The sequence below is a fragment of the Chlorocebus sabaeus genome, chromosome X, assembly GCF_047675955.1.
Source record: "Chlorocebus sabaeus isolate Y175 chromosome X, mChlSab1.0.hap1, whole genome shotgun sequence".
NCBI classification, from domain to species: domain Eukaryota; kingdom Metazoa; phylum Chordata; class Mammalia; order Primates; family Cercopithecidae; genus Chlorocebus; species Chlorocebus sabaeus.
Window position 1 is genome coordinate 149,197,133 of NC_132933.1, and position 25,048 is coordinate 149,222,180.

At 47.4% G+C, this 25,048-nt stretch overlaps 1 protein-coding gene across 3 annotated transcripts in view; it reads left to right on the forward strand.

The window, feature by feature from the left end:
- PRKX (protein kinase cAMP-dependent X-linked catalytic subunit) overlaps positions 1–25,048 on the forward strand; it is a 134,759-nt gene that overhangs the window by 26,769 nt on the left and 82,942 nt on the right. For all 3 annotated transcript variants that reach the window (XM_037986301.2, XM_073013895.1, XM_037986302.2), the window contains exon 2: positions 11,428–11,596. In XM_037986301.2, coding sequence (XP_037842229.2) covers positions 11,428–11,596 — 169 coding nt within the window. The remainder of the gene's footprint in view (positions 1–11,427; positions 11,597–25,048) is intronic.

Sequence of the window (25,048 nt, forward strand, 5' to 3'; positions counted from 1 at the left end):
AAAAAAAAAAAAAAAAAAAAAAAAGATGAACTTTCATTCTGGGATCGTAAGTAGAGACATTGTTTCCCAGACCTGGTACAGATGGAACCTGCCTATATGTCTTCAATGGACATCTTAAGACTTATGTTTTGGACGTATCAGACCTTTGGAATAAAGGAGCTGAGTTGGGAGTGCAGACTCCTCTTCTTCTCCATTTCCCTGTGGCGGGAGATGATTTTGCTCCCAGCCCCCACTAACTGGTGTGAGATCCTTGATTCTCAAGGCGAGCTGTGCTGTTCAGCCCACAGGTCCTCAGGAATGTCTATATTCAGTGCCACGCAGAATAGTGAGAAGAAACACATGCCACCTCTGTTTCTATGGAGCTTACTTTTTGTTGTTGTTGAGAGGGGGTCTTGCTCTGCCGCCCAGGCTGGAGTGCAGTGGTGCAATCGTGGCACTCATTGCAACCTCTACCTCCTGGACTCAAGAGATCCTCCCTGCTCAGCCTCCTGCGTAGCTGGGACCACAGATGTGTGCCACCATGCCCAGCTAGTTTTTAAATTTTTTGTAGAGACAGAGTTTCGCCATGTTGCCTAGGCTGGTCTTGAACGCCTGGACTCCAGTGATCCACCTGCATTGGCCTCCCAGAGTTCTGGGATTACAGACATGTGCCACTGAGCCTGGTCTTGCTTACTTTTTCTTTTTCTGGTTTTTTTTTTAATTCCTCTTAGCCTATCTTGGGGGAGGCGGGTCAGTGTTATTCAGGTGTACATACAGCAAAATCACCCATTTTAAGTGCACACTGGGAGGAGTCCTTGCCAAATGGATAGGGCTGGGTAACCACCACCACATGGGACATTTGGGAAGCCGATGTTTGAATATTTTCACACTTATGGATGCATTCATTTACTATGTTGTTTATTCTGTGTGATATGCTTTCTGTGTGTTATTTCACTTAAACCCAGTGGGCGTAAAGATTATGGTCCCTATTTTGTAGATGAAGTTTAGAGGGGTTAGGGGGCTTGTCAAGGTAACGCAGCTTTTAACCATGATGGGATGATACCTCTTAAATGAGGCTTAATAGTGAGATGGCTGAGGAAGGAAAAAAGTAGGAAGGAGAGAAAGAGAGAAGGAGGGAAGGAGGAAAGTAGGGAGAAAGGAAGGAAAGGAGAGAGAAGGAAGAGAGAAAGGTGGAAGGAAAGAAGAGGAAGGAAAGAAGGCAGAAAGGAAGGATGGAAAGAAGGAATGAAAGGAAAGAGATGAAAGGAGGAGGGAAGGGCTGAAGAAATAGGTCTCCTGTTCAGGTGGGTTTATTCCCAAGAAGGACCCAAGACGGAAAGTGTGTATATAAGAACTGTTTTAGGCCAGATGTGGTGGCTCATGCCTGTCATCCCAGCACTTTGAGAGGCTGAGGCAGGAGTTCGAGATCACTTGAAGTCAGGAGTTCGAGACCAGCCTGGTCAACATGGTTAAACCCCATCTCTACTAAAAATACAAAATTAGCTGGCTGTGGTGGCGCATGCTTGTAATCCCAGCTACTTGGGAGGCTGAGGACGGAGGATCGCTTGAATCCAGGAGGTGGAGGTTGCAGCGAGCTGTGATCGTGCCACTACACTCCAGTCTGGGCCACAGAGCAGGACTCCATCTCACAAAGTAGAAATAAATAAAAAATAAATAAAAACAGAGATGAGGACACAGACACACACAGAGGATGACCCTGTGAGGACACAGGGAGAAGATGGCATCGACAAGCCCAGAAGAGGGGCCTCAGGAGGAACCAGCCCTGCCCACACCTGGGTCTCTGACTTCCAGCCTCCGGGCCTGTGGGAGAAGAAAGTTCTCTTTAAGTCCCCCAGTCTGCGTTATGTTATTACAGTAGTTCTAGCAAAGTACTTTATTTACATAGAAGTCTGCCAGAATTATGAGCCCTGAAACCCTTTCCCAGGATGAACCGAGGTCAGAGTGTAATTAATAGGTACTTTTTTTTCATTTACTTTTAGCCACTGGATTTTTTTTTTCAACAAAGAGTAGCGAATACTGCAGAAGCTGAATGAGATGACAGCTTAAGTGAGATCTTTATGCACCTCAGAATATTTATACTGATTAAAAGAAATAACCAACACTTGACAGAGGGAAAGATTGAGACCCAGAAAGTAATCTCTCCCTGTGACCACTCCTACCAAATTCTTGGTTAACTACCTTGTTGTTTTTTGTTTGCTTTTGCTTTTTTGAGACGGAGTCTCGCTCTGTTGCCCAGGCTGGAGTGCAGTGGCGCAATCTTGGTTCACTGCAACCTCCGCCTCCCGGGTTCAAGCGATTCTCCTATCTCAGCCTCCTGAGTAGCTGGGACTACAGGTGCATGCCACCACACCTGGCTAATTTTTGTATTTTTAGTAGAGATGGGTTTTACCATGTTGGTCAGGCTGATCTTGAACTCCTGACCTTGTGATCCACCTGCCTCGACCTCTCAAAGTGCTGGGATTACAGATGTGAGCCACTGTGCCTGGCCAACTACCTTGTTTTTATTGGATGAAGATGTGGTTCTTACCTCAGTAAAGATTATGAAGGGATTTATATACAAATGACTAAAATATCAGTTGTTAGCTTCCTATTTGTTTTTGTTGTTGTTTTTTTGTTTTGAGATAGGGACTTGCTGTGTTGCCCAGGCTGGAATGCAGTGATGTGATCATAGCTCACTGCAGCCTCGGCCTCCCAGGCTCAGGCAGTCCTCCTACCTCAGCCTCCCAAGTAGCTGGGACTACGGCTGTGCACCACCACACCTGGGTAATTTTTTATGTTTATTTTTATAGCTGGCATCTCGCTGTGTTGCCCAGGCGGGTCTTGAACTCCTGGCCTCAAGTGATCCCACCATCTTGGCCTCCCAAAGTGCTGGAATTACAAGTGTGAACCGCCCCGCCCAGCCTAGTTTACAATTTGAACTTGGTTTTTCATCTCGGCTCCTTTGAAGACTTCTGTCTTCTCCCATGTTTGGGGCGGCTCTGCCTTGTGGACATTCCTTAGTGATCGGCCTGGGAAGGCTCAGACATGTCTAGGCTGCCTTTGTAGGAACAGGGATTAGTAGTTCCTTAGCCCCTTTCTTTCCTGGGTTGTTGCTGTTTGCTGAGGTCTGCACAGTTCAGACCACCCTGGAAGCCTGTCTCAGGTTCTCAGAGACAGTGGAATTATGCCTTTGACTCTGAGCTCGCAGCATTGCTAGGGAATGTACTTGGCTGAATTTGGCACTGATTGGTTGAATTTGTACCCCCCGGGCGTATTTGCTTCGGTAACAGATACCACAGACTGGGTGCCTTGAAATAACAGAAGTTAATTGTCTCACAATCCTGGAGACCACAAGTCTAAAGTCCAGATGCGGGCAGGGCTGCGCTCCCTCTGGAGCCTCTAGGGGAGGCTCCTTCCTGTCCCTCCTAGCTCCTGGGGGCGCCAGGCGTCCCTGGGCTTGTGGCCGTGATGTGGTCTCTGCCTCCGTCTCCACATGGCCTTCTCCTCTGTGTTTGTGTCTTCTCTTCTGTCTCTTACAGGAACACCTGTCATTGTGTTTAGGGTCCACTCCAATCTTGGATGACCTCACATTGGGATCCTTAACTTAATTACACCTGCAAAGACCCTTTTTCCAAATGAGGTCTCATTTACAGGTTCTGTGGGTCAGGACATGACTTATCTTTCTGGGAGACCATAGTTCAGTCCACTACAATTGTATCCGGTTCTTTCTGGAGGCTTCAGGGGAGGCTCCTTCCTGCCTCTCCCAGCTCCTGGGGGCTCCAAGTGTCCCTGGGCTTGTGGCTGCATCACTGTACTCTCTGCCTCTTTCTCCACGTGGCCTTCCCTCTGCGTCTGTGTCTCCTTATTAGTTCACCACTCATATTGGACTGCCTTTAGGATGACTTCACCTTAATGTATATATTTTTTTATTTCATTTTTTAAAAAAGTGGAGATGAGGTCTTGCTGTGTTGCCCAGGCTGGTCTCAAACTCCTGTGCTGGGATTACAGGTGTGAGCCACTGTGCCCAGCCTTTGTGTGTATCTTAATTACATCTGCAAAGACCCTATTTCCAAATAAGGTCCCATTCACAGGTACCAAGGATTAGGACGTCAATGTGTCTTTTCCAGGGCACCCAATTCAACCCACACAAATGGGGAGAGGGGAGATTGGCTGTATTTAGGTGACGCATGAAAGGCTGAGCTAGCTGTGGGGTGTTGCTCTTGCAGCACAGAGGAAGAACTGGGCTCAGATGGTGTCAGCTGTTAGTGTCTGAGATCGTCCGTGAAGCTACTCTCAGGAGTGTGCTGTAGCGAGACACAGTCCTCCTCCCGTCACCCTCCTGACCCCATCCCATCTATCCACGGACCCCAAGGGAAAGTACTCAGGGTTGGTTGGTTTCTTTTCCCTTTTGTGACCGCGTGAAATTCCATGTCACAGTCCCTGTGTTTATTCCATACAGATCTGCTGAAGTGTTTTGAGTTCTAGCAAAATTTAAAAATATAACCAAAAGAAACTTAAATCCATGTTTCTCCTCTTTCTGGGCACTTTAGTATGAATGGGCTTCATGATAATTAACACGGTGGCCTGCTGTCTTCCCTTCTGTGTCTGCTGGCCATCTCTTTCCTTCCCTCCGAAGTCACAGGCAAGAGGGATTTCGGGTTTGCTGGACTTAAGGAAGAGAGGAAAAGGCCATCTCTTTTCACAGTGAGAAATGTGTTTTCTGCTCTTTCTCATACCTCACTTTGTACATTAAAAAAAAATTATTTATTTCTCTTTAGATTTTTGAACCAAGAGAGATATATTTATTATTATTTTTATATTTTTTTGAGACAAAATGTCCCTCTGTTGCCCAGGCTGCAGTGCAATGGTGCGATCTCAGCTCTCTGAAACCTCCTGCTCCCTGGTTCAAGACGTTCTCGTGCTTTTGCAGTAGCTGGGATTACAGGTACCCGCCACCACGCTTGGCTAATTTTTTTGTATTTTTAGTAGAGACTGGGGTCTCACTGTGTTGCCCAGGCTGATCTCAAGCTCCTGGGCTCAAGCAATCCTCCCATGTGGGCCTCCCAAAGCACTGGGATTATAGGTGTGAGCTACTGTGCCTGGTCTATTTATTTTCTAAATAGAGACAGGGTCTTGCTATGTTGCCCTGGCTGGTCTCAACCTCCTGGACTCAAGCAATCCTCCTGCCTCGGCCTCTTGAGCGACTGGGACTCCAGGTGCACACTACCATGCCTGGCTAATTTTTGTATTTTTTTTGTAGAGATAGGGGTCTCACCATGTTGCCCAGGCTAGTCTGGAATTCCTGGGCTCAAACAGTCCTCTGACCTCAGCCTCCCAGTGTGCTGGGATTACAGGTGTGCACCACTGTGCCTGGCCTTATTTATTATTTATTTATTTATTTATTTTTGGAGGCAGGGTTTCACTCTGTTGCCCAGACTGCAGTGCAGTGGCAACCATAGCTCACTGCAGCCTCGACCTACCAGGCTCAAGCGATCCTCCCACTTCAGCCTCCCCAGTAGCTGGGACTACAGGAGTGCACCATGACTCCTGGCTGATTTCTTTTAACGGAGATGAGATTTCTATGTTTTTGTAGACAAGGGACTCTCACTGTGTTGCCCAAGCTGGTCAAGACCTCCTGGCCTCAAGATATCCTCTTGCCTCGGCCTCCCAAAGTGTTGGGATTACAGTTGTGAGCTATGGTTACACATGCCTGTATTTGGATGGAGCTCAGAAGATGCCCATGGCATTTTTCTGGGAAAGTTGAAGTTGATGATGTTCGCTCGTTATTGGGAGTGTGGAGATCGTCTCTCTCCTTCTTCCCATCCCTCCAGACAGAAAGCTGGGATGTGGCCAGGTGCGGTGGCTCATGCCTGTACTCCTAGCACTTTGGGAGGCCGAGGCAAGTGGATCACTTGAGGTCAGGAGTTCGAGACCAGCCTGGCCAACATGGTGAAACCCTGTCACTACTAAAAATACAAAAATTAGCCAGACGTGGTGGCGGGTGCCTGTAATCCCAGCTACTTTGGAGGCTGAGGCAGGAGAATCGCTTGAACCCAGGAGGCAGAGGTTACAATGAACCGAGATTGTGCCACTGCACTCCAGCCTGGGCGACAGAGTAAGACTCTGTAACAACAACAACAACAACAACAACAACAACAACGACAACAACAACAGGCCGGTATGTGTTTGTGTGTGAGTTGGACCCAAGGGCTTGGAAAGGATGGATGGGGTAGGGGAGGAGGGATAGATGGATGAGGGAATGCAGAGAGAGTGGTCACACTGTCACACTGTCAGAGGCTTTCACAAAGCAGGACGTTCTCCAGTGGGAGAGAGGAGACCCGAGTCCACCCCTCATTAATGTTTACAGATCAGAATTGCGCACACAGAATGGCCCGTAAATCTGACCCAGCTTCCGTGTCTGGCACTTGGCTGGAGAAACAACTCTTTGAATGTTGGAGGAAAAGCCCGCTGCATTGCACCTGCTGTAAAAAGGCTGTGCCCACCTTAAAAGTAGCCACACCTTCTCGAGATTGTCATGGTCCTTCTAAGTCTCTGAAATGTATAGATCAGGTACATTTGGGAATTTGGGGATTTTTCTAAATTTGGGATGAGAATGGGTGCATGTCCTTTTAAATTATACAACACCCTCAACAGAGTCTGGGCTGGATGTTGTTATCAAGACGAGAATATTTCTGTAGTGAAATAGGTAGATATTCACCCCCAAGGAGGATCAAGCCTGAATAGTCTAATGTTAGGCGAGGTCCAGTTTTGTGGCCAGGTGTGTTGATGAAGACACTTTGAGTATTCAGAGCCTTTAGCTTTAGCCACTGTGGCTAAGGGATTGTAGAAGCCATACTTAAGCTTTCCCCTTAAAGTTTTGACTTTAATCTCCACATTGCAGCCATGCAAAAGAACAGAATTGTGTCCTTTGCAGCAGTGTGGATGCAGCTGGAGGCTACTATCCTAAACAAATTCTTGCAAAAAATCGACAGCCAGATAGTGCATGTTCTCACTTATAAGTGGGATCTAAACATCGAGTACTTCATGGATACAAAGATGGGAGCAATAAACACTGGGGATTCCAAAAAGGGGAAGGGAGGGAGTGGGGAAAAGACTGAAAAACTTCCTATTGGAAACTGTTTACTACTTGGGTGACGGGATCGTTAGAAGCTGAAACCTCAGCATCATGTAATATACCCACGTAACGAACCTGCACATGGACCCCCTGAATCTAAAATGAAAAGAAAAGACATAAACTCCACATCAGATTTCCCTCGTGTGTAACACTACTACTTAGCTTGGAGAGAGATGGAGGGGATCTCTAGGGTGGGGAATGGACCACTTACCTTCAAGATTTCTCTTATCAGGAAGGAAAGATCTGACCTACCTAGAAACACTTGAAAAGACTCTTTTATTATGTCTTATTGGGCAAAGCTGGGTCAGATGGCCACCCTTAGCTGCAGAGAAGGCTAAAAATAGACATTTTCTACTCAAGTGCGATAAATGGTAACTGGGGAATGTGTACTGGAGAGCCTCCGAACACCAAGCAGGGAAAATCTACCGGCACCATTAAATGTTGCCTTTGTCTTCTGTGCACTTAAGCTGATAAACCTTAAACATTACAGCATGCCACTTCTGTCTGCTTTGAATAAGGTTGTTTACCGACATACTTCTGCAGTCTGATTGTGGCGTTGACGGGACTGACCACATCTCCCAGGGTAGTGCAAAGATCCGCTGCAGTGCATAAGTAACATGTTTTGAGTTTTGTAAGTTTATAACTCACACAGCTCAGAGAAAGGTTTAAAGAAGTCACAGAAGTGTGAAAAAATCTGTTGAGTCATAACTGTTGTTCTTAAAGTAGGCATGGAGAATTCTCTCTGTTGAGGGTCAAATACAAGTGCTAAGAAGACAGAATGTTATGCAATAAACACAGCCAAGTAATAAATGGGTTCCTTGGAGTGGGTGATAGAGAAAGGTAAATAAGGAGGAAGGAACCAGACAGAGGAAGAAAAGTCAGGGACCATGTTCATTGCATTATTAGAATTTTAGGGTGTGGCAAGAATTTAATGTTTTCCAGTAATCTGTATGTTCTGTTGGAAAGAAGAGCAACAGGAGACTAAAAGGTTACTCTGTTGTCCATTTCATAGGTCCAATCCCAGGCAAAGCTTGGGTTGGATGCCAGTGTTCCTGATTCCTGATTGTGTTTTATCCAGTTGAAACATCAGTGGCCGTAGTCAGACACCTAAACTGGATCAGTTCACCGTCCTCAAAGCCCTTCTCCCACTTCCTGTCTTTGACCTCATTCCACCTAATTTTGTCCACACCATGTCGTACTGTAATAAAACCTATTTTATTTCCAAATTAACTAAGAGAGTGTACCTTAAAAAGTGTTACTATCTCGTTTTTTGTTTGCTTCTTTTTAAAAAGAAGTATTTAACACCTGTCAGCTATTGACATTGTTTACTTCTTATACTTTTTCTTTATCTCGTAGTTCACTTTCTGTTTCTGCCATAATAAAATATTCATTATCGGAAACTTCACTTTACAACATGGGGATTTTAGTTTACAGCAGATACTCTTAAGTGAAATTGGTAGCTGAAGTACAGCTTTTTCTTTTCATGTTACCGTGTGCAATCAGTGGCGCTCAGGACTCTTGGAAGGAAGTCCATTGTATGGTTGTGGTCTTTTTGTTTTCTTCTCAAGCCAGTCAAAAATACCCAGTCACAATTTAAAATATTATCCGCCCTTGGTGGTGCATGCCTGTAGTCCAACTATTTGGGCAGAGGTGGGAGGATCACTTGAGCCTGGTAGGTCAACACTGCAGTGAGCTATGACTGTGCCACTGCACTCCAGCCTGGGCAACAGAGAGAGACCCTGTCTCCAAAAAAAAAAAAAAAAAAAAAAGACAAAACAATGTAACGTGATCTACTCTCTAAGCAAATTTTCGTATATACAATTTCACTATTGTATATGTGAGATTTTTATATATAAAAATTTCATGTATCAGTTCAGTATTGTTAACTATATGAACTGGGTGTATGGTAAATCTCCATGGTTTATTTATCTTGTTCAACTAAAACTTTGTATCCTTTGACCAATATATTTCCCCTTCCCCCTCAAGCCCTGTCCTCTGATAACTACCTCTCTACTCTGCTTCTATGAGTTTGACTATTTTAGATTCTGCATTAGTCCATTCTCACGCTGCTCATAAAGACATACCTGAGACTGGTTAATTTATAAAGGAAAGAGGTTTAATGGACTCACAGTTCCACATGGCTGCGGAGGTCCCACAGTCATGGTGGAAGGTAAAAGGAGGAGCAGAGTCACATCTTACATGGCAGCAGGCAAGAAGAGAGCACAAGCAGGGGAATTCCCATTTATTAAAACATCTGATCTCGTGAGACTTATTCACTATGGGAAAAACCCACCCCCATGATTCAGTTACCTCCCACCTGGCCTCTCCCATGACTCATGGGGATTACGGGAGCCGCAATTCAAGATCAGACTTGGGTGGGGACACAGCCAAACCATGTCAGATTCCTTGTATAAGTGAGATCATGCGATATTTAATATTCGTTTTTCTGTGCCTAGCTTATTTCACTGAACATAAAGGCCTCCAATTCCATCCATGTTGCCGCAAATGACAGAGTTTCCTTCTTTTTTAGGGCTGAATGGTATTCCATCGTGTATATGTACCATGTTTTCTATATCCATCTGCCCTTGGACGGACACTGAGGTGGTTTCCACGTCTTGGCTGTTGTGAATAGTGCTGCCATAAACATGAGAGTGCAGGTGTCTGGAAGATCCTGGTTCCCTTGAGTTTTGCAATCTAGCATAAAGCAGGCACAGGAGTATCAGCAAATGAATGGATAGGTAAATGGATCAATACTGATTAGTGAGCTTTGCTCGTCAACAGATGCCGGTTCCTCAGAAGGATACACTTCCAAACCGTCCTTTCTCTGAATGTCAGTTTCTGAGAAGCCTGCTCTGCTGTCTGGGGTGAATGTGATCACATAATATGGGAGGGCAGTTTTGTTTTAGTTGCTCGTCTCTGTCCGAAGCTGTGGATGGGTTGTTTAAAAATATTGCTGAGGAATGACTTGCATGCCAGTAAGGGGCTGCTAACGCTGGGATCAAGGTAGATCAAAGGCAATTTAGGGATACTCTAGGAATCCTGCATCAGTCGCAGTGGCTCATGCCTGTAGTCCCAGCACTTTGGGAGGCCGAAGCAGGAGGATCGCTTGAGCCCAGGAGTTCAAGGCTAGCCTGAGTAACGTAGTGTGATCCCCTTCTACAAAAAGTACAAAAATTAACCGGGTAGGCTGAGGCGGGAAGATTGCTTGAGCCCAGGAGGTGGAGGCTGCAGTGAGCTGTGATGGCGCCACTGCACTCCAGCTTGGGCGACAGAGTAAACTCATTTGTTCCCAACCCAAGAACATTTATGCTATGTGAAGAATATTTCAATATGCGCGTGAACACATGCACACCTTGTAGGATCAGTGTGTTACAGGAAGAAGAGGAGGATGAAGAGGAAGACGAGGAGAAGAAGGAGGAGGAACAAGCAAAGCTTGTTTAGAGATTCTGATTGTCTTTTATATCTCATTGACTATTAGATTTCTTCATTTAGATGCACCCCAGTGAGAGGAGGAGGGAGAGGGGGAGGAGATGGAGGAGGAGGAAGAAGTAGAAAAGAAAAAAATAGAGGAGGAGGAGGAGGTGAAAGAGAAGGAGGAGAAGATTGAGGAAGAGAAAAAAGAGAAGGAAGAGGTAGAGGAGGGGAAGGAGGAGGGAGTGTTTGGATTGAAACTGTCCCAGCAGAATACAGTAGAGCTGTTGGTTTTCTTTGGTATTTGTAGTGGTTGCCGTTGTTGTTGTTGTTTTCTGTTGTGGGCACCTACAGCACTTCATCCCAATCCACGGCAGATTGTAGAATACGGACTCCGTGCTTTGAGCAAGCCTTAGTGTGTGCGTTAAGGAAACAGCCGTGTTGAGGAGGGCTGTGTGTTTTACACCCTGTCTGGATTTCTGAGGAAACCAGAGAGCCTGAAGAGGAAAAGGCATGTTGTACAAATCCATTTACTGTTACTCTAATGCTTCTCCATGTGGGTGTGTGGGGCGTGTGGGTGTGCTGTCTGCAAAGACTGATCTGCAGATACTATGGCCAGTTTGTCTCCAAATTGAAGAACCATTCAGAGGCAGATGGCTCTCTCTGTTTCCCTCTCTCCCTCTTTCTCTCTCTGCAATTTCTGTATTCAGTGGAAAGTTCCAGGTGAGCGCCTCTCACTAAATGCCATCAGCCCACGTGTGCCGTGACACTCAGTCCCTGAAAGTTTCGCTTGGGGTCTGTGTTTGCTGTCCTGGTGCAACGCCCCGCTAATTGTGTGGCTGCGGTGGTTTCTCCCTTTGTCAGGAGACTTAGTGGCCTCTGTCGATTTCTTCTCTCTCTAGGCACTGGGACGTTCGGGCGGGTGCACCTGGTGAAGGAGAAGACAGCCAAGCATTTCTTCGCTCTCAAGGTGATGAGCATTCCCGATGTCATCCGCCTGAAGCAGGAGCAGCACGTGCACAATGAGAAGTCTGTCCTGAAGGAAGTCAGTCACCCGTTCCTCATCAGGCTGTGAGTCCCCTCCTGAGGCCTCTCCCCACACACCCTCCCTAGGCCCCTGTGTGTCTCTTCTTGTAAGAAGCAGGGTGGGCTGAGACCGTGGCCTGCGTGCAAAGCCTCAGGCCACAGCAGTCTCCACCTGTCAGGTCTTATCAGCCTCTGATCTCGGAGCTGGAAAACCTCCAGGGCTCCTGACCTCCATGGCTGACCAGGTCCAAAAAGAAATACTCTGTGTTCAGAAGTCCATGCCCAAGGCCCCTTGCTCCTCTCCTGGGTCAGCCAAGTATCTCTGCCTGGAAAAGGATGCAAGAATCTTTGTCTCCTCACCTCCTTGGGTTCTGCATCTGTAGCTCTCTGGAGAACTGGTTAAGTTGATTTTTAAGGGACCACAGTCTTTTGGACGGGCCTGGGCTTCAGGTTTCGTGGGTTTCTGGTTGACTGTGGATGAGAGATATCCCATTTAGATGCAGCCCACACCCTTCCAGCTGATGGTACACAACAGTCTTATGTCCTAGGGTAGGTGTGTGAGTCCATTCGGGCTGCTATAACAAAGGATCTTAGACTTGGTAATTTACAAATGACAGACATTTGCCTCATGGTTCTGGAGGATGGAACGTCCAAGATCAAGACATGGCAGATACAGTGTCTAGTGAGGACCCGCTTCCTGGTTCCTAGATGGCGCCTTTTCACTGTGTCCTCATATGGCAGAAGGGGCGAGGGATCTCTCTGGGGTCCCTTTTATAAGGGCACTCATCCCATTCTTGAGACTCTACCCTCATGACCTCCCAAAGGACCCACCACCTAACACCATGATCGTGAGAGTGAGGATCCAACATAGGGATTTGGGAGGACACAAGATATTCAGACCATTACAGCAGGGTAATTCCGTTTCCAGCCAGGTGCCTTAGATGAGAATGTCCTGTGTGTCTCTCCTTTCCCTCCATGGGTGCCTTCCATCCAATTCCCACGTCTTCCCTCCGCCATCTTACTACCACTCCTCTCCTGTCCACCTATCCATCTTCTGCTTTATCTGGGTCCCGTCTCTCTGCCCTGATTTTCTGTACTGGCCTCCCTCCTACCTGGTCTTTCTCTCCCAGCCTTGCTCCCCTTGAAGACATTCCTCACTTTATAGCCTCACTAGTCCTCCCAGGTACCTCTGCAATGACCTGCTTCTCTCTGGTCATTCTCAGGGAGCTCCTGAAATATCCCATATAAAGCCCCAGCAATGCAGCATTCTCCTACCAATATCCTCATGGACTGGCCTCCTGCCAGCACCTCCCTGCAGGAGAAGGTAGAAGGTGCTGTTCACCCACTCACTCCCGTGCTTCTCCCAGGCCACCCTTCATTGACCGGCCTCCTTCTTTGCTCTCGTCATTGTCCTTCACTTCCCCCATCTAAGAAACACCTACTTGTTTTCCCTCATTCACCTGCTGTCCCCGGGACACAGGGTGCCTCCCATCATATTATTGAAGCACCTTGTGTGTACCGGAACAAGTGCACCTGCCTTCTCCTCTGGACCCAATGCTGCCTGAGCTTCGAACAAAATCATATGCAGAGGATGGGCATGGTGGCTCATACCCGTAATCCCAGCACTTTGGGAGGCCGAGGCAGGTGGATCACCTGAGGTCAGGAGTTCAGACTAGCCTGGCCAACACGGTGAATACCCATCTCTGCTAAAAATACAAAAATTAGCTGGGTGTGGTGGTGCACACCTGTATTCCCAGCTATTCAGGAGGCAGAAGCAGGAGAATCGCTTGAACCCGGGAGGCTGAGGTTGCAGTGAGCTGAGATCATGCCACTGCACGCCAGCCTGGGTGACAAGAGTGAGACTCTGTTTCACAAAAACAAAGGAGTTCTTTTGAAGGCTGGGCTTGCAGGTGGGACCCTTCCCTTTCTCGTTTGCTTCGTTGCATTTTTCTGTGGCTTGCAGGTGTCCTAAGCATGATACTGTGGGGTGTGCCTGAAATCTTGGGTGAGGGGCTCCAGTTCTGGGGATTCCACCCTGTTGAAGGTCGAATTGTGTCTCCAGAAAAGATATGTTGAAATCCTCACCCCGACTCCTGTGAATGAAATCGGAATGCTATTTGGAAATAGGGTCTTTGCAGAGGTAATTAAAATGCAAGTGGCCAGGCACAGTGGCTCATGCCTGTAACTGTAGCACTTTGGGAGGCTGAGGTGGAAGGATCACTTAAGCCCAGGAGTTTGAGAACAGCCTGGGCAACATAGCAAGACTCAGTTTCTACAGAAAATTAAACAATTAGTCAGGTGTGGTGGCGCACACCTCTGCTCCCAGCTACTAGGAAGGATGAGGCAAGAGGATTGCTTAAGGCCAAGAGCTCGAGGCTGCATTGAGCTGTGATGGCACCACTGTACTCAAGACCCTGTTTGTAAAAACAAAACAAAAAAAATAAAAATGAAATGCAAGTAGGATAGACTGATTCTGCTGTACATTGTGCTTTTAACCTTGTGTGACTGGTGTCCTTACGAGAAAAGGAAGGAGACACAGACACAGAGACGGCCGAACACCGAGAGGAGGACACCTTGTGAGGATAGAGTTAGAGGTTGGAGGAATGGTACATCTCCAAGCCAGGGGACTCCAAGGATTGCCGGCTACTCCCAGAACCTGGGAGAGAGGCCAGGGACAGATTCTCCATCAGAGCCTGTAGAAGAACCAACCCCACCAACACCATCATGCTGAACTTTGGATTTGGGGCTCCAAAGTCATGAGAGAATACATTTCTTTTCTTTCTTCCTTTCCTTTTCCTTTTTTTTTTTTTTTTTTTTTTTTTTGAGACAGAGTCTTGCCCTGTCACCCAGACTGGAGTGCAATGGTGCAGTCTCGGCTCACTGCAGCCTCCACCTCCCAAGTTCCAGCGATTCTCCTGCCTCAGCCTCCCGAGTAGCTGGGACTACAGGCCCGCACCACAATGTCCAGCTCACTTTTATATTTTTAGCGGAGACAGGGTTTCACTATTCTTTCTTTCTCTTTTCTATTCTTTTTTTTCTTTTCTTCCCTCCCTCCCTCCCTTCTCTCTCTCTCTCCTCTCCTCTCCTCTCCTCTCCTCTCCTCTCCTCTCCTCTCCTCTCCTAACTCTCTCTCTTTCCTTTTCTCTCTCTTTCTTTCCCTCCCTTCTTCCCTTCCTCTCTTCATTTCTCTTTCTTCTTGACGGGGTCTCACTCCTTCTTGCCCAGGCTGGAATTCAGCGGCACAGTCATGGACCACTGCAGCCTCTACCGCCTCCCAACTAGCTGAGACTACAGGTATGTGCCCCCATGCCTGACTAACTTTTAAAAGTTTTTGTAGAATGAGGTCTTGCTGTGTTGCCCAGGCTGGTCTCAAACTCTTGGCCTGAATCTATCCTCCTGCCTCAACCTCCCAAAGTGCTGGGATTGCAGGTGTCAGCCACTGTACCTGGACTGAGAGTGCATGACTGTTGTCTGCCGCATCCCCCCACCCCAACCCTCAGTTTGCGGTACTTTGTTAATGATAGCCCTGAGGAGCTCACACACACCCCCTGCGCCTCCTGGAGCAGGAGAGCAGCCTAGGCGATGGGTTCCTGAGTACTGTACAGTTCGGAAACCTAAAATCCCACAGCAGAACCGCAGGGACGTGAGAGTGGCTGGGGCGTGCAAGTGAGAGAATTCCCCAGGACGGAATTCTTGAACTCCCGCAAGTTAAAAAATAGGGAGGAGCTTGCAGAACAGAGCTTTAGTTAGATAGTTCTCCTTTCTTCAAGCCAGGATAGCTCCCGACTGTTTTCCTTAGCAGATAAGGTGGATTCCTGCAGGGACATGGATTCTGATTTTGATGTTCCCTACTTTCAATTAAGGAACAAAGTCATTTACGTTTCTTAAGTCTCATAAAGCCCTAGAGACTTTAGAAATTCTGTCCAAAGTTACCTATGTTGGTTTATTTTTATCTTTTATATATAAAAAAAGTATATAGATATAGATTTAAATTTAGAGACAGGGTTTTGCTCTGTGGCCCATCTTGGAGTGCAGTGGCGCAGTCACGGCTCACTGCAGCCCCAACCTCCCGGGCTTAAGCCATCCTCCTGCCTTAGCCTCCAGAGTAGCCAGGACTATAGGCACCCACCACTACACCCTGCTAATGTTTTTATTTTTAATTTTTAAAAAATATATGTATATATTTTTCACAATCTCTTTGGTGAAGATAATGTTTTTGTTTGTTTTCTATGAACAGGGTCTTGCTATGTTGCCCAGGTTGGTCTTGAACTTTAGGCTGCAAGCAATCCACTTGCCTTGGCCTCCTGGCATGCTGGGATTACAGATGTGCACCACCACACCTGCCTCATTTTAAAATTTTCTGTAGAGGCGGGGTCTCACTTTGCTGCCCAGGCTGGTCTCAAACTCCTGGGCTCAAATGATCTTCCCACCTCGACCTCCCAACATGCTGAGATTACAGATGCGAGCCACCGTGCCTGGCCTATTTCAATCTTTTAAGGAGTGAAATTTCTCTGCACCATGACAGCTTTTGAAGAGGACATTTTGGATGCCACATGAATTGTCCTTTGCCTGTACAGCTCACCGGCTCCTCTCAGTGCTGGTTATAGTCGAATGTGAGCTGTTATTTGTATGTCAGGTCCGCCTGGTGGTGGTGCCAAAAAGCATGAATTTTTCCTCATCATTTAAAGTCTATGTGGAATTTAAGGCCACTTTTGATATTATTCTTGGGAAGATTTTATTCAGTGTTTTGGGAAAACGTGGCAGGAACTCATTTCAGAATTCTCTGAAATTTGGGGCTGAGCTCAGTGGCTCACACCTGAAATCCTTGTGTTTTTGGAGGCCAAGGCGGGAGGATCGCTTGAGACCAAGAGTTCCAGACCAGCCTGGGCAACATAGTGAGATCTTGTCTCTTAAGGAAAAAAAATAAAAAGAAAATTCTAGCCTGGCCAATGTGGGGAAACCCTGTCTCTACTAAAAATACAAAAATTAGCTGGGCATGGTGGCGCACGTCTAGAACCCAGCTACTTGGGAGGCCGGGACACTAGAATCTCTTGAGCCTGGGAGGCAGAGTTTGCAGTGAGCCAAGATCATGCCACTGCACTCCAGCCTGGGTGACAGAGCGAGACTTCGTCTCAACAACAAAACAAAACAAAACAAAGCAAAGCAAAACATTTCTTTGATTTTGAAATAGTGCAGAACACAAGGCAGGCTCTGAAGTCCACAGCTCTTGTGAAAAGTTTTGGATCTAGAGAAATGATTGTCAACAATGAGCCTTCAAAGACTTAATGGTGATAGCAGTTTACAGGTGACTTTTCCCAAAACATTACAGAAAATGAGTTTGCCACTTGGGCATGTTGACTCACACTTACAATCCCAGCATCTTAGGAAGCTGAGGTGGGAGTGTCCCTTGCGCCCAGAAGTTCGAGACCAGCCTGGGCAACATGGCAAGACCCTGTCTCTACAAAAAATACAAGAATTAGCTGGGTGTGGTGGGGGTGCCTGTAGTCCCCGCTACTCAGGAAGCTGAGGTGGGAGGATCCCTTGAGCCTGGGAGGCGGAGGTTGCAGTAAGCCGAGATTGTGCCACTGCACTCCAGCCTGGGGGACAGAGAAAGACCCTGTCTCAAAAAAGAATCCAAAAAACAGTATGGACTTGGAGAGGGTGATGTAACTTAGCCCACGAGACCTCCTTAGTGACTTGCTGAGAATTGATCTTTCAGTGCCCTGCAGTATTATGATAACCTGCTATAGCATTTTGCTTTTTCTGTGCATTAACACTTCAGGGACCAAGTGGCTTTAAGAACTGGATTAAAGTTGATCCAGTGCATTCAGGCACTTGGCATTCCCTGTATATAACACGAGACAGCACGCTGGGTCTGGCCAGCTTCATGGATAAAATGCTGGAGGGTGTCCAACGTTGCATAATGAGGAGCATGTCTTAGAGGAGAATCCTAGATCCTCTGTGAAGAATGAATTTCATCCTCCCAGCTGTGCAGCTTCTCTTCTAAATGTAAGTTGCCTTGCTCAACATCTGCTTTCCATACTGGCAGTTTTAGGCCTTGGACTTCTTGATGAAAGTATAAAACAAGGACTTTACGTGGAGGTGCCTCACAGTTATGGCTGGAGGAGTCTGTGGGGTGGGGCCATCCTGCTCACTGCAGGGTGTTGGGGAGTGTCCCTGGGCTCCACCCACCAGGGGCCAGGAGCAGCAACCTCAGTTATGAAAAGCAGAAATGTCTCCATACGTAACCAAGTGTTCCTTCAGGGAGGGAGGGCAAAGTTTTCTCCACCAGTGAACCACTGTGATAGGCAGACCACCGACAGAGAGATGATAGATACGATAGGTAAGCATATGTTGAGATGGATAGGTGATAGGTAATAGATATTAAGATAGGTGTAAGTGATGGGTGATTGATAGGTGAACAGATAGATGATGGGGAGCTAATGGATGATATTAAGATAGGTGATAGATAATAGATATTAATAGAGACAGTTATAGATGATAGATGATAGATACTGAGATGAGTAGGTGATTGATAGATTAATGACTGATTGCATATAGACAGAGATCTCATGCTAAAAGAGAGTTTCTCAGCCTCAGCAGTGCTGACACATGGGGCAGGATCATGGAGGACTGTGTAGTGGGGCATCCTGTGCACTGTAGCGTGTTGAGCAGCGTCCCTGGACTCCACCCAGCAGATGCCAAGAGCACCAATCCCATCTGTGACGAGTATCTAAAGACGTCTCTAGATACTGCTTAGTTTCCCTTATGGGGGGACAAAAAGTTATCCCCGGTTGTGAACCACTATGGCAGATCGTTGATGGATGGATGGATGGATGGATGGATGGATGGATGGATAGAGATCAGTATTGAGACAGATATTTGATAGATGACAGATATTGAGGTAGATGATAGCTGTAGATTATAGGTGATTGATAGATATTGAGATAGGTGATTGATAGATGATAGCTATAGATGATAGCTGATTGGTAGATAACTGGTAGCTATACATGGTAGATGGTTGATAGATATTGAGATAGGTAGGTAATTGATTGATAGATTGATGATGGAACGTATTAGTAGAGTTTCTGAACCTCAGCACTGCTGACATTTGGGGCTGGAGGATTCTCTGTGGTGGGGCCATCCTGTGCACTGTAGGGTGCTGAGCAGTGTCTCTGGGCTCCACCCACCAGATGCCTCTAGCACCCCCACTCCAGTGTGACAGCCAAAGATGTCTCCAGACATTGTCCTGTGTTTATTGTCGGGAGCAGAATCAGCCCCGTTGACACCCACTGTAGCGGATGCACAGACAGATAACTACCTGTGCGTGTGGAGTCCCTTTCTCCCTTTTCTGCCCCAGCCCCTGAGCCTGTAGCCCCACTCTTCTGTCATGATTGATTGGCTTATGGGCCAAACTGTGGTTCCAGTGCCGTATTATCTATGGCACAGCAGCTGAGCCAAGCCAGTGAGTTTGGTCGGTGGTTGCAGGGCTTAGCCAGCTTTCTTCTACAGAACTTGGAAGGGAAGAGGTCTCTCCACTCCGGGCCACATCCTTCTAGTTCCTGGATGACCGCTCGCTTCTCCGTGGAGAGGAGTTCATGCCAGCACCTCTTCTTCAGGGAGGGTGGATGCATCTCTTGGAAACATCTTTTTTTAAAGTCTGCAAACTTGAGTGTGGTCCCCGTCGTCACTGGTACTTGTTGGGGGTAGGAGTAAAATCGTTCCTTTGTTTTCCTGAGAGTTCAGGAAGAAAGAACACCATGTTCTCTCCTTTTATTTATTTATTTTTTTTGCTCTCTATTTGAATTTTAAAAGCAAAAATCTAGAAATAGCGCATCTTGCTCTGTCATCACTGCCTGCAAAGCCTAGAGACCAGAGTGAAGGCAGGCAGCTCCTGGATCTTCTCTTCCTCTTCTTTGGCCAAAAAAATGATACATTGCATGTTTAGTATTTGGGGCAAAGCAGACGCTTCAAAAAGGGAGGCTTATTTTATTATCTATATTTTTCTTTTTTATTATTTCTTACCTTCATTCCCTTTTTCTATGTATGAAAAGGGAGGTTTAAATTCTTGCAAGAGAATGCAATTGTAGTGTCTTCTGAATAGAGTTTTCCGTTTGATGCCGTGTCTTCCGGTGCCTGCGTAGGCTGAGAAGAGTCCCAGCGATACGTGGAAAAGGGGCCTTACCAGCTTTGGAGGGCAAGAGGTAGGGGTGAAGATGAAATGGACACCTAAGGAGAATTTTGCAGGAGGAGTCGGGGTTTATTGACTGAAAGGGGTAGGTGGTGGAAAATCATTCTAGACAGGGAGTGACACGGAAGCCATGGGTCACTACGGGGGCAGGAGGGACATGGGGGAGAAATTCAAATCTGGGTTCAGCCAGGAGGTGGACCCAGGAATGCAGTGAGCTCAGATGTGTAGGAGACTGCCGTGGGGACTGGGATGTGAGGAAGGACTGGCTCTGGCTCAGCTGTGCATTTGGGCTGCTGGACATTGAGGAAATCCAAGGAGGGAGAGTGCATTCCAGTTTGGGAAACTGAGGGCAAAACATCTGCAGGCAACTGTCTCAGAAGAGCGCCTGAGGCAGGGTCCTTGGAGGGAGGAAGCCACAGGTGGACGGAGCCACTAGGGCTGCTAGGTCACCTTGTTTAAGGGCTAGTTGCAGTGGAGCCAGGTCGGAAAGTAGAACGGTTCCAGAGCCTTGCGTGGCACAGAGAGATGTTGGAGGAGATGGGATGACGATGGCTCATTTTCTTCTTCTTACGGCAAAAGCCCAGCTTTATGGCAGCCTCTGGAGAGAGGAGGACCAACTTCTGTATTAGGCATCTCCAAATTAGTGAGGCTGATTTGCCTGTTCATAAAAACAAAAGCAGAAGCGAAAAAAGCCCTTAGAGGAGAAGCCATCTCCGCAGACCCTGCAAATAAAAGACAGCAGATCAGCTTTGCAGATGGAAAGTGCTGCTGTCAGCTAAAGATGAGGACAGAGCAACTCAGCCGAGGTCACTGGCGAGGAGGGGGAGGGGACTGGGAAACCTCTCTTGTCTCAGTCATTGTCGATGACATTGACCCTTTCTTTATGTTGACTTTCCCCCCCATTCATAGATGCATAGATTGCGCTCTATGCTGGAAAACATTCTTTAAAATTTAATTTTTTTTATTTTGTTAACATATATCACATGACATTTTACATTTTACTATTTTAACTTCCTTTTTTTTTTTTTTTTTAAAGAAATGAGTTCTTGCTCTGTTGCCCAGGCCACAGTGCACTGGTGCAGTCATGGCCCACTGCAGCCTCAACCTTCTGGGCTCAGGTGATCCTCCTGCCTCAGCCTCCCAAGTAACTGGGACTATGGGTACGCACTACCACGCCTGGCTAATTTTTAAATTTTTGGTAGGGACAGGGTCTTGCTGTGTTGCACAGGCTGGTCTCCAACTGCCAGGCTCAAGCAGTCCTCCTCCCTCAGGCTCCCAAGTAAAGCTGGGACTACAGGCACATGCCACCATGCCCAGTTAATTTTTAAATTTTTGGCAAAGATGTGGTCTTGCTTTGTTGCCCAGGCTGTTCTCAAACTCCTGACCTCACTCAATCCTCCTGCCTTGGCCTCTCAAAGTGCTGAGATTACAGGCATGAGCGTCCATGCCCGGCCTCATTTTAACCATTTTTAAAATGTGCAGTTCATGGCCGGCACAGTGGCTCATACCTGTAATCCCAGCACTTTGGGAGGCCGAGGTGGGCAGATCACGAGGTCAGGAGATCGAGACCATCCTGGCTAACATGGTGAAACCCCGTCTCTACTAAAAATACCAAAAGTTAGCCAGGCATGGTGGCGGGCACCTAGAGTCCCAGCTACTTGGGAGGCTGAGGCAGGAGAATGGCGTGAACCCGGGAGGCGGAGCTTGCAGTGAGCCGAGATCGCGCTACTGCACTCCAGCCTGGGGTACTGAGCGAGACTCCATCTCAGGGGAAAAAAAAAAAAAGTGTACAGTTCACTACTCAGGAGGCTGAAGCAGGAAGATCAATCACTTCAACCCGGGAGGCGGAGGTTGTAGTGAGCTGAGATTGTCGCTGCACTTTATCTTGGGCAACAGAGTAAGACTTTGTCTCAGGAAAAAAAAAAAAAAAAAAAAAAAAGCACGGTTTAGTGGCATGGAGCACATTCATGTTTTTGTGCAACTGCCCCCCATCCCCATCCATCTCCAGAACTCCTTTTCACCTTCCCCAGCTGAAACTCTGTCCTCATGAGACACGCCTAGTGCCCCTCCCTCCAGCCCCGCCCCGCCAACCTCCCTTGTACTCTCTGCTCTGTGAATTTGGTGATTCTAGGAACCTTATATAGGCAGAATCCTACAGCATTTGTCCTTTTGTGGCTGGCTTCTGTCAGTTACTGTAATGTCCTTCAGATTCCCCCATCCTGTAGAAAGGAATTTCCCTGCTTTCTAAGCCTGGGTAGTATCCCATCGTGTAGAGGATACAGCATGTTGTGTTTATGCATTCATTCATCCATGGACACTGGGGTGCCTTCCACCTCTTGGCTGTAGTGAATAATGCTGCTCTGAACACCATTCCGCAAATGTCTGTTCCATTGCCTGCTTTCAGCTGCTTGGATACATTGTTTTAATTTTGTTGTTGTTTGAGATGGAGTCTCCCTCTGTCACCCAGGATGGAGTGCAGCGGTGCAATCTTGGGTCACTGCAACCTCTGCCTCCTGGGTTCAAGCGATTCTCCCACCTCAGCCTCCTAAGTAGCTGCAATTACAGGCATGCACTACCACCCCCAGCTAATTTTGTATTTTTAGTAAATACAGGTTTTCGCCTAGTTGACCGGACTGATCTGGATTTTCTGACCTCAGGTGATCTACCCGCCTGGGCCTCCCAAAGTGCTGGGATTACAGGCATGAGCCACCACCCAGGCCCCACAAATACATTTTTAGTATTATAATTAGATGCCTTTCCCACTGATGCAGGGCGCCTGTGCAGTGTTTTTAGTTATGGATTTTTCTTGAGGCTTGCCTAAGTTTTCCTTTCTTCCACTCACCGTCCCTCATTGCCAGGTAACTATTTGACAGCCTGGTGTGGATCCTTCTGTACTTTTCTTTGTGTTAAAAAAGCCCCCTCACACACACGCGCACACACACACGTGCACACGCACACACACATATATGCATGCATGCACACACGCACACACACACACGCACACACACACGTGCACATGCGCACACACATATATGCATGCATGCACACACGCACACGTGCCCCACGCAGTTTTGGCCTCATGCCACTAGAGTATGCATCATTTTTGTCTCTTGTTTTCTTGGAGATCCCTCTGGGGTATTTTGAGGAAGAGAAGTTGTAGTATTGTTGTTGTTGTTGATTTTTAGACATTCAGGGGCACACGTGGACGTTTGGTACCGGGATGTATCGTGTCATGGTGAGCTTTGGGCTTCTAGTGTACCCCTTACCCAAATAATGAACATTGTACCCGATAGGTAATTTCTCGGCCCTCAACCCCTTCCCAACGTTTCCCTTTTGGGAGTCCCCGTATCTGTTATTTCCATTTCTATGTCCATGTGGACCCACTGTTGAGTTCCCACTTTTGAGCGAGACTTTGTGGTATTTGACTTTGTGTCTCAGTTATTTTACTTAGGATAGTGCTTTCCAGTTCCATCCCTGTCGTTGCAAAAGACATGATATTATTTTTGATGGTGGTGTTGATATACTACATTTTCTGTGGCTTTTATATACTAAATTTTCTTTATCCAGTCATCTATTGGAATGGCAGTTATAAAAACTCAAAAAAAATCCAAGCATGGTGGCCCACGCCTATAATCCCAGCACTTTGAGAGACCCAGGCAGGAGGATCGCTTGAGCCCAGGAGTTTTAGACCAGCCTGGGCAATATAGTGAGACCCTGTCTCTACAAAAAGCTCAAAGAAATAGCGAGGGATGGTGTTGCATGCCTGTAGTCACAGGTCTTCAGGAGGCTGAGGTGGGAGAATTGCTGCAGCTCAGGAGTTGAAGGCTGCAGTGACCTATGATCGCACCGCCGCACTCCATCCTGTGCAACAACAGAGTGAGACCCTATCCAGGAAAAAAACAAGACAGTAAGAAAACAACAGATGGTGTGGACGTGGAGGAAAGGGGCCGTGGATGTGCTGCTGGTGTGGAGGAGGTCTTCCAGTGCATGTGGCAGGGGGGGTGACCTCACTTTCTCGTCGAGAGGAGGAGCTCAGCTGCGCAAGGCAGAGTTGCAGAGGATGGGAGGGTGGATGTGACCCTAGGAGCAAGGCTGTGTGCCTGTGGGCACGCACTTCCTGGTGATGTTTCCTTGGATCCCGCAGTGGGAAACAGGAGCGCCTCTGCCCTCTCATTCCTCTTGCTCTGTATTTGCATTCGCTGTCTTGCTGGTCTCCAGATTCCCAAGCGCTGCTGCCAACCCACGCCTTCAGCCTGCCAAGCTACACGTGTGTGCCCACTTCACCACTCTCTGAGCCTTCTGCTCAGATGCCTCTCACCAAAAGTGATTCCTGCTCTTCCTCCTTGTCCCTCAGCCCTAGTCATTTCCTCATTTGCACTTCCCCATTTCGGAAGTGGTCCTTCCAGCTCCTGGGGCTCACCTCGGAACCATTTTTTATTCCTTTTCTTTGACTGCATTCACTGTAATCCTGAGTCCTGCCCTTTTAATTTTTTTTTTTTAAAGAGATGTGGTTTTGCTCTCTCATCCAGGCTGGGACTGCAATGGTGCAGTCATGGCTCACTGCATCCTTGACCTTCTGGGCTCAAGAGATCCTCCCACCTCAGCCTCCCAAGTAGCTGGGACCACACGTGCGTACCACTATGTCCAGCTAATTAATTTTTTTTTTTTTTGTAGGGAGAGGATCTCACTGTGTTGCTCAGGCTGGTCTCAAACTCGTAGTTTCAAATGATTCTCCTGCCTCGGCCTCCTAAGTAGCTAGGATTACAGGTGCACACCACCATGCCTTGCCCCTTTCCAATTCTAAAACCCATCTCCTGAGCCCATCCACGTCAATGCTGTCTTCACAGAAGCCACCATAGCTTATCTAGATGCCCTCCCCTGCTCTCCATTGATCTCCGATCTCTGCTGGACTCACCCCTTCCTCCCGTGTCAGCCCAAACCTTTCTAATGTGAAAATAGGCAGGGCGCAGTGGCTCATGCCTGTAATCTCACCACTGTCAGAGGCTGAGGCGAGAGGATTGCTTGAGGCCAGGAGTTTGAGACCAACCTGGGCATCTTAGTGAGACCCCATCTCTAGTTTTTTTTTTTTTTTTTAAAGACAGGGCCTTTCTCTGTTGCCCAGGATGGAGTGCAGTGGTGCCATCGTAGTTCACTGCAGCCTCATTCTCCTGGGCCCAAGTTATCCTCCCACTTCAGCCTCCCAGGTAGCTGGGACTACAGGCCTGCACCACCAAGCCTGGCTAATTTTTAAATTTTGGAGGTCTTGCTATGTTGCCCAGGCTGATCTTGAACTCCTGGGCACAAGT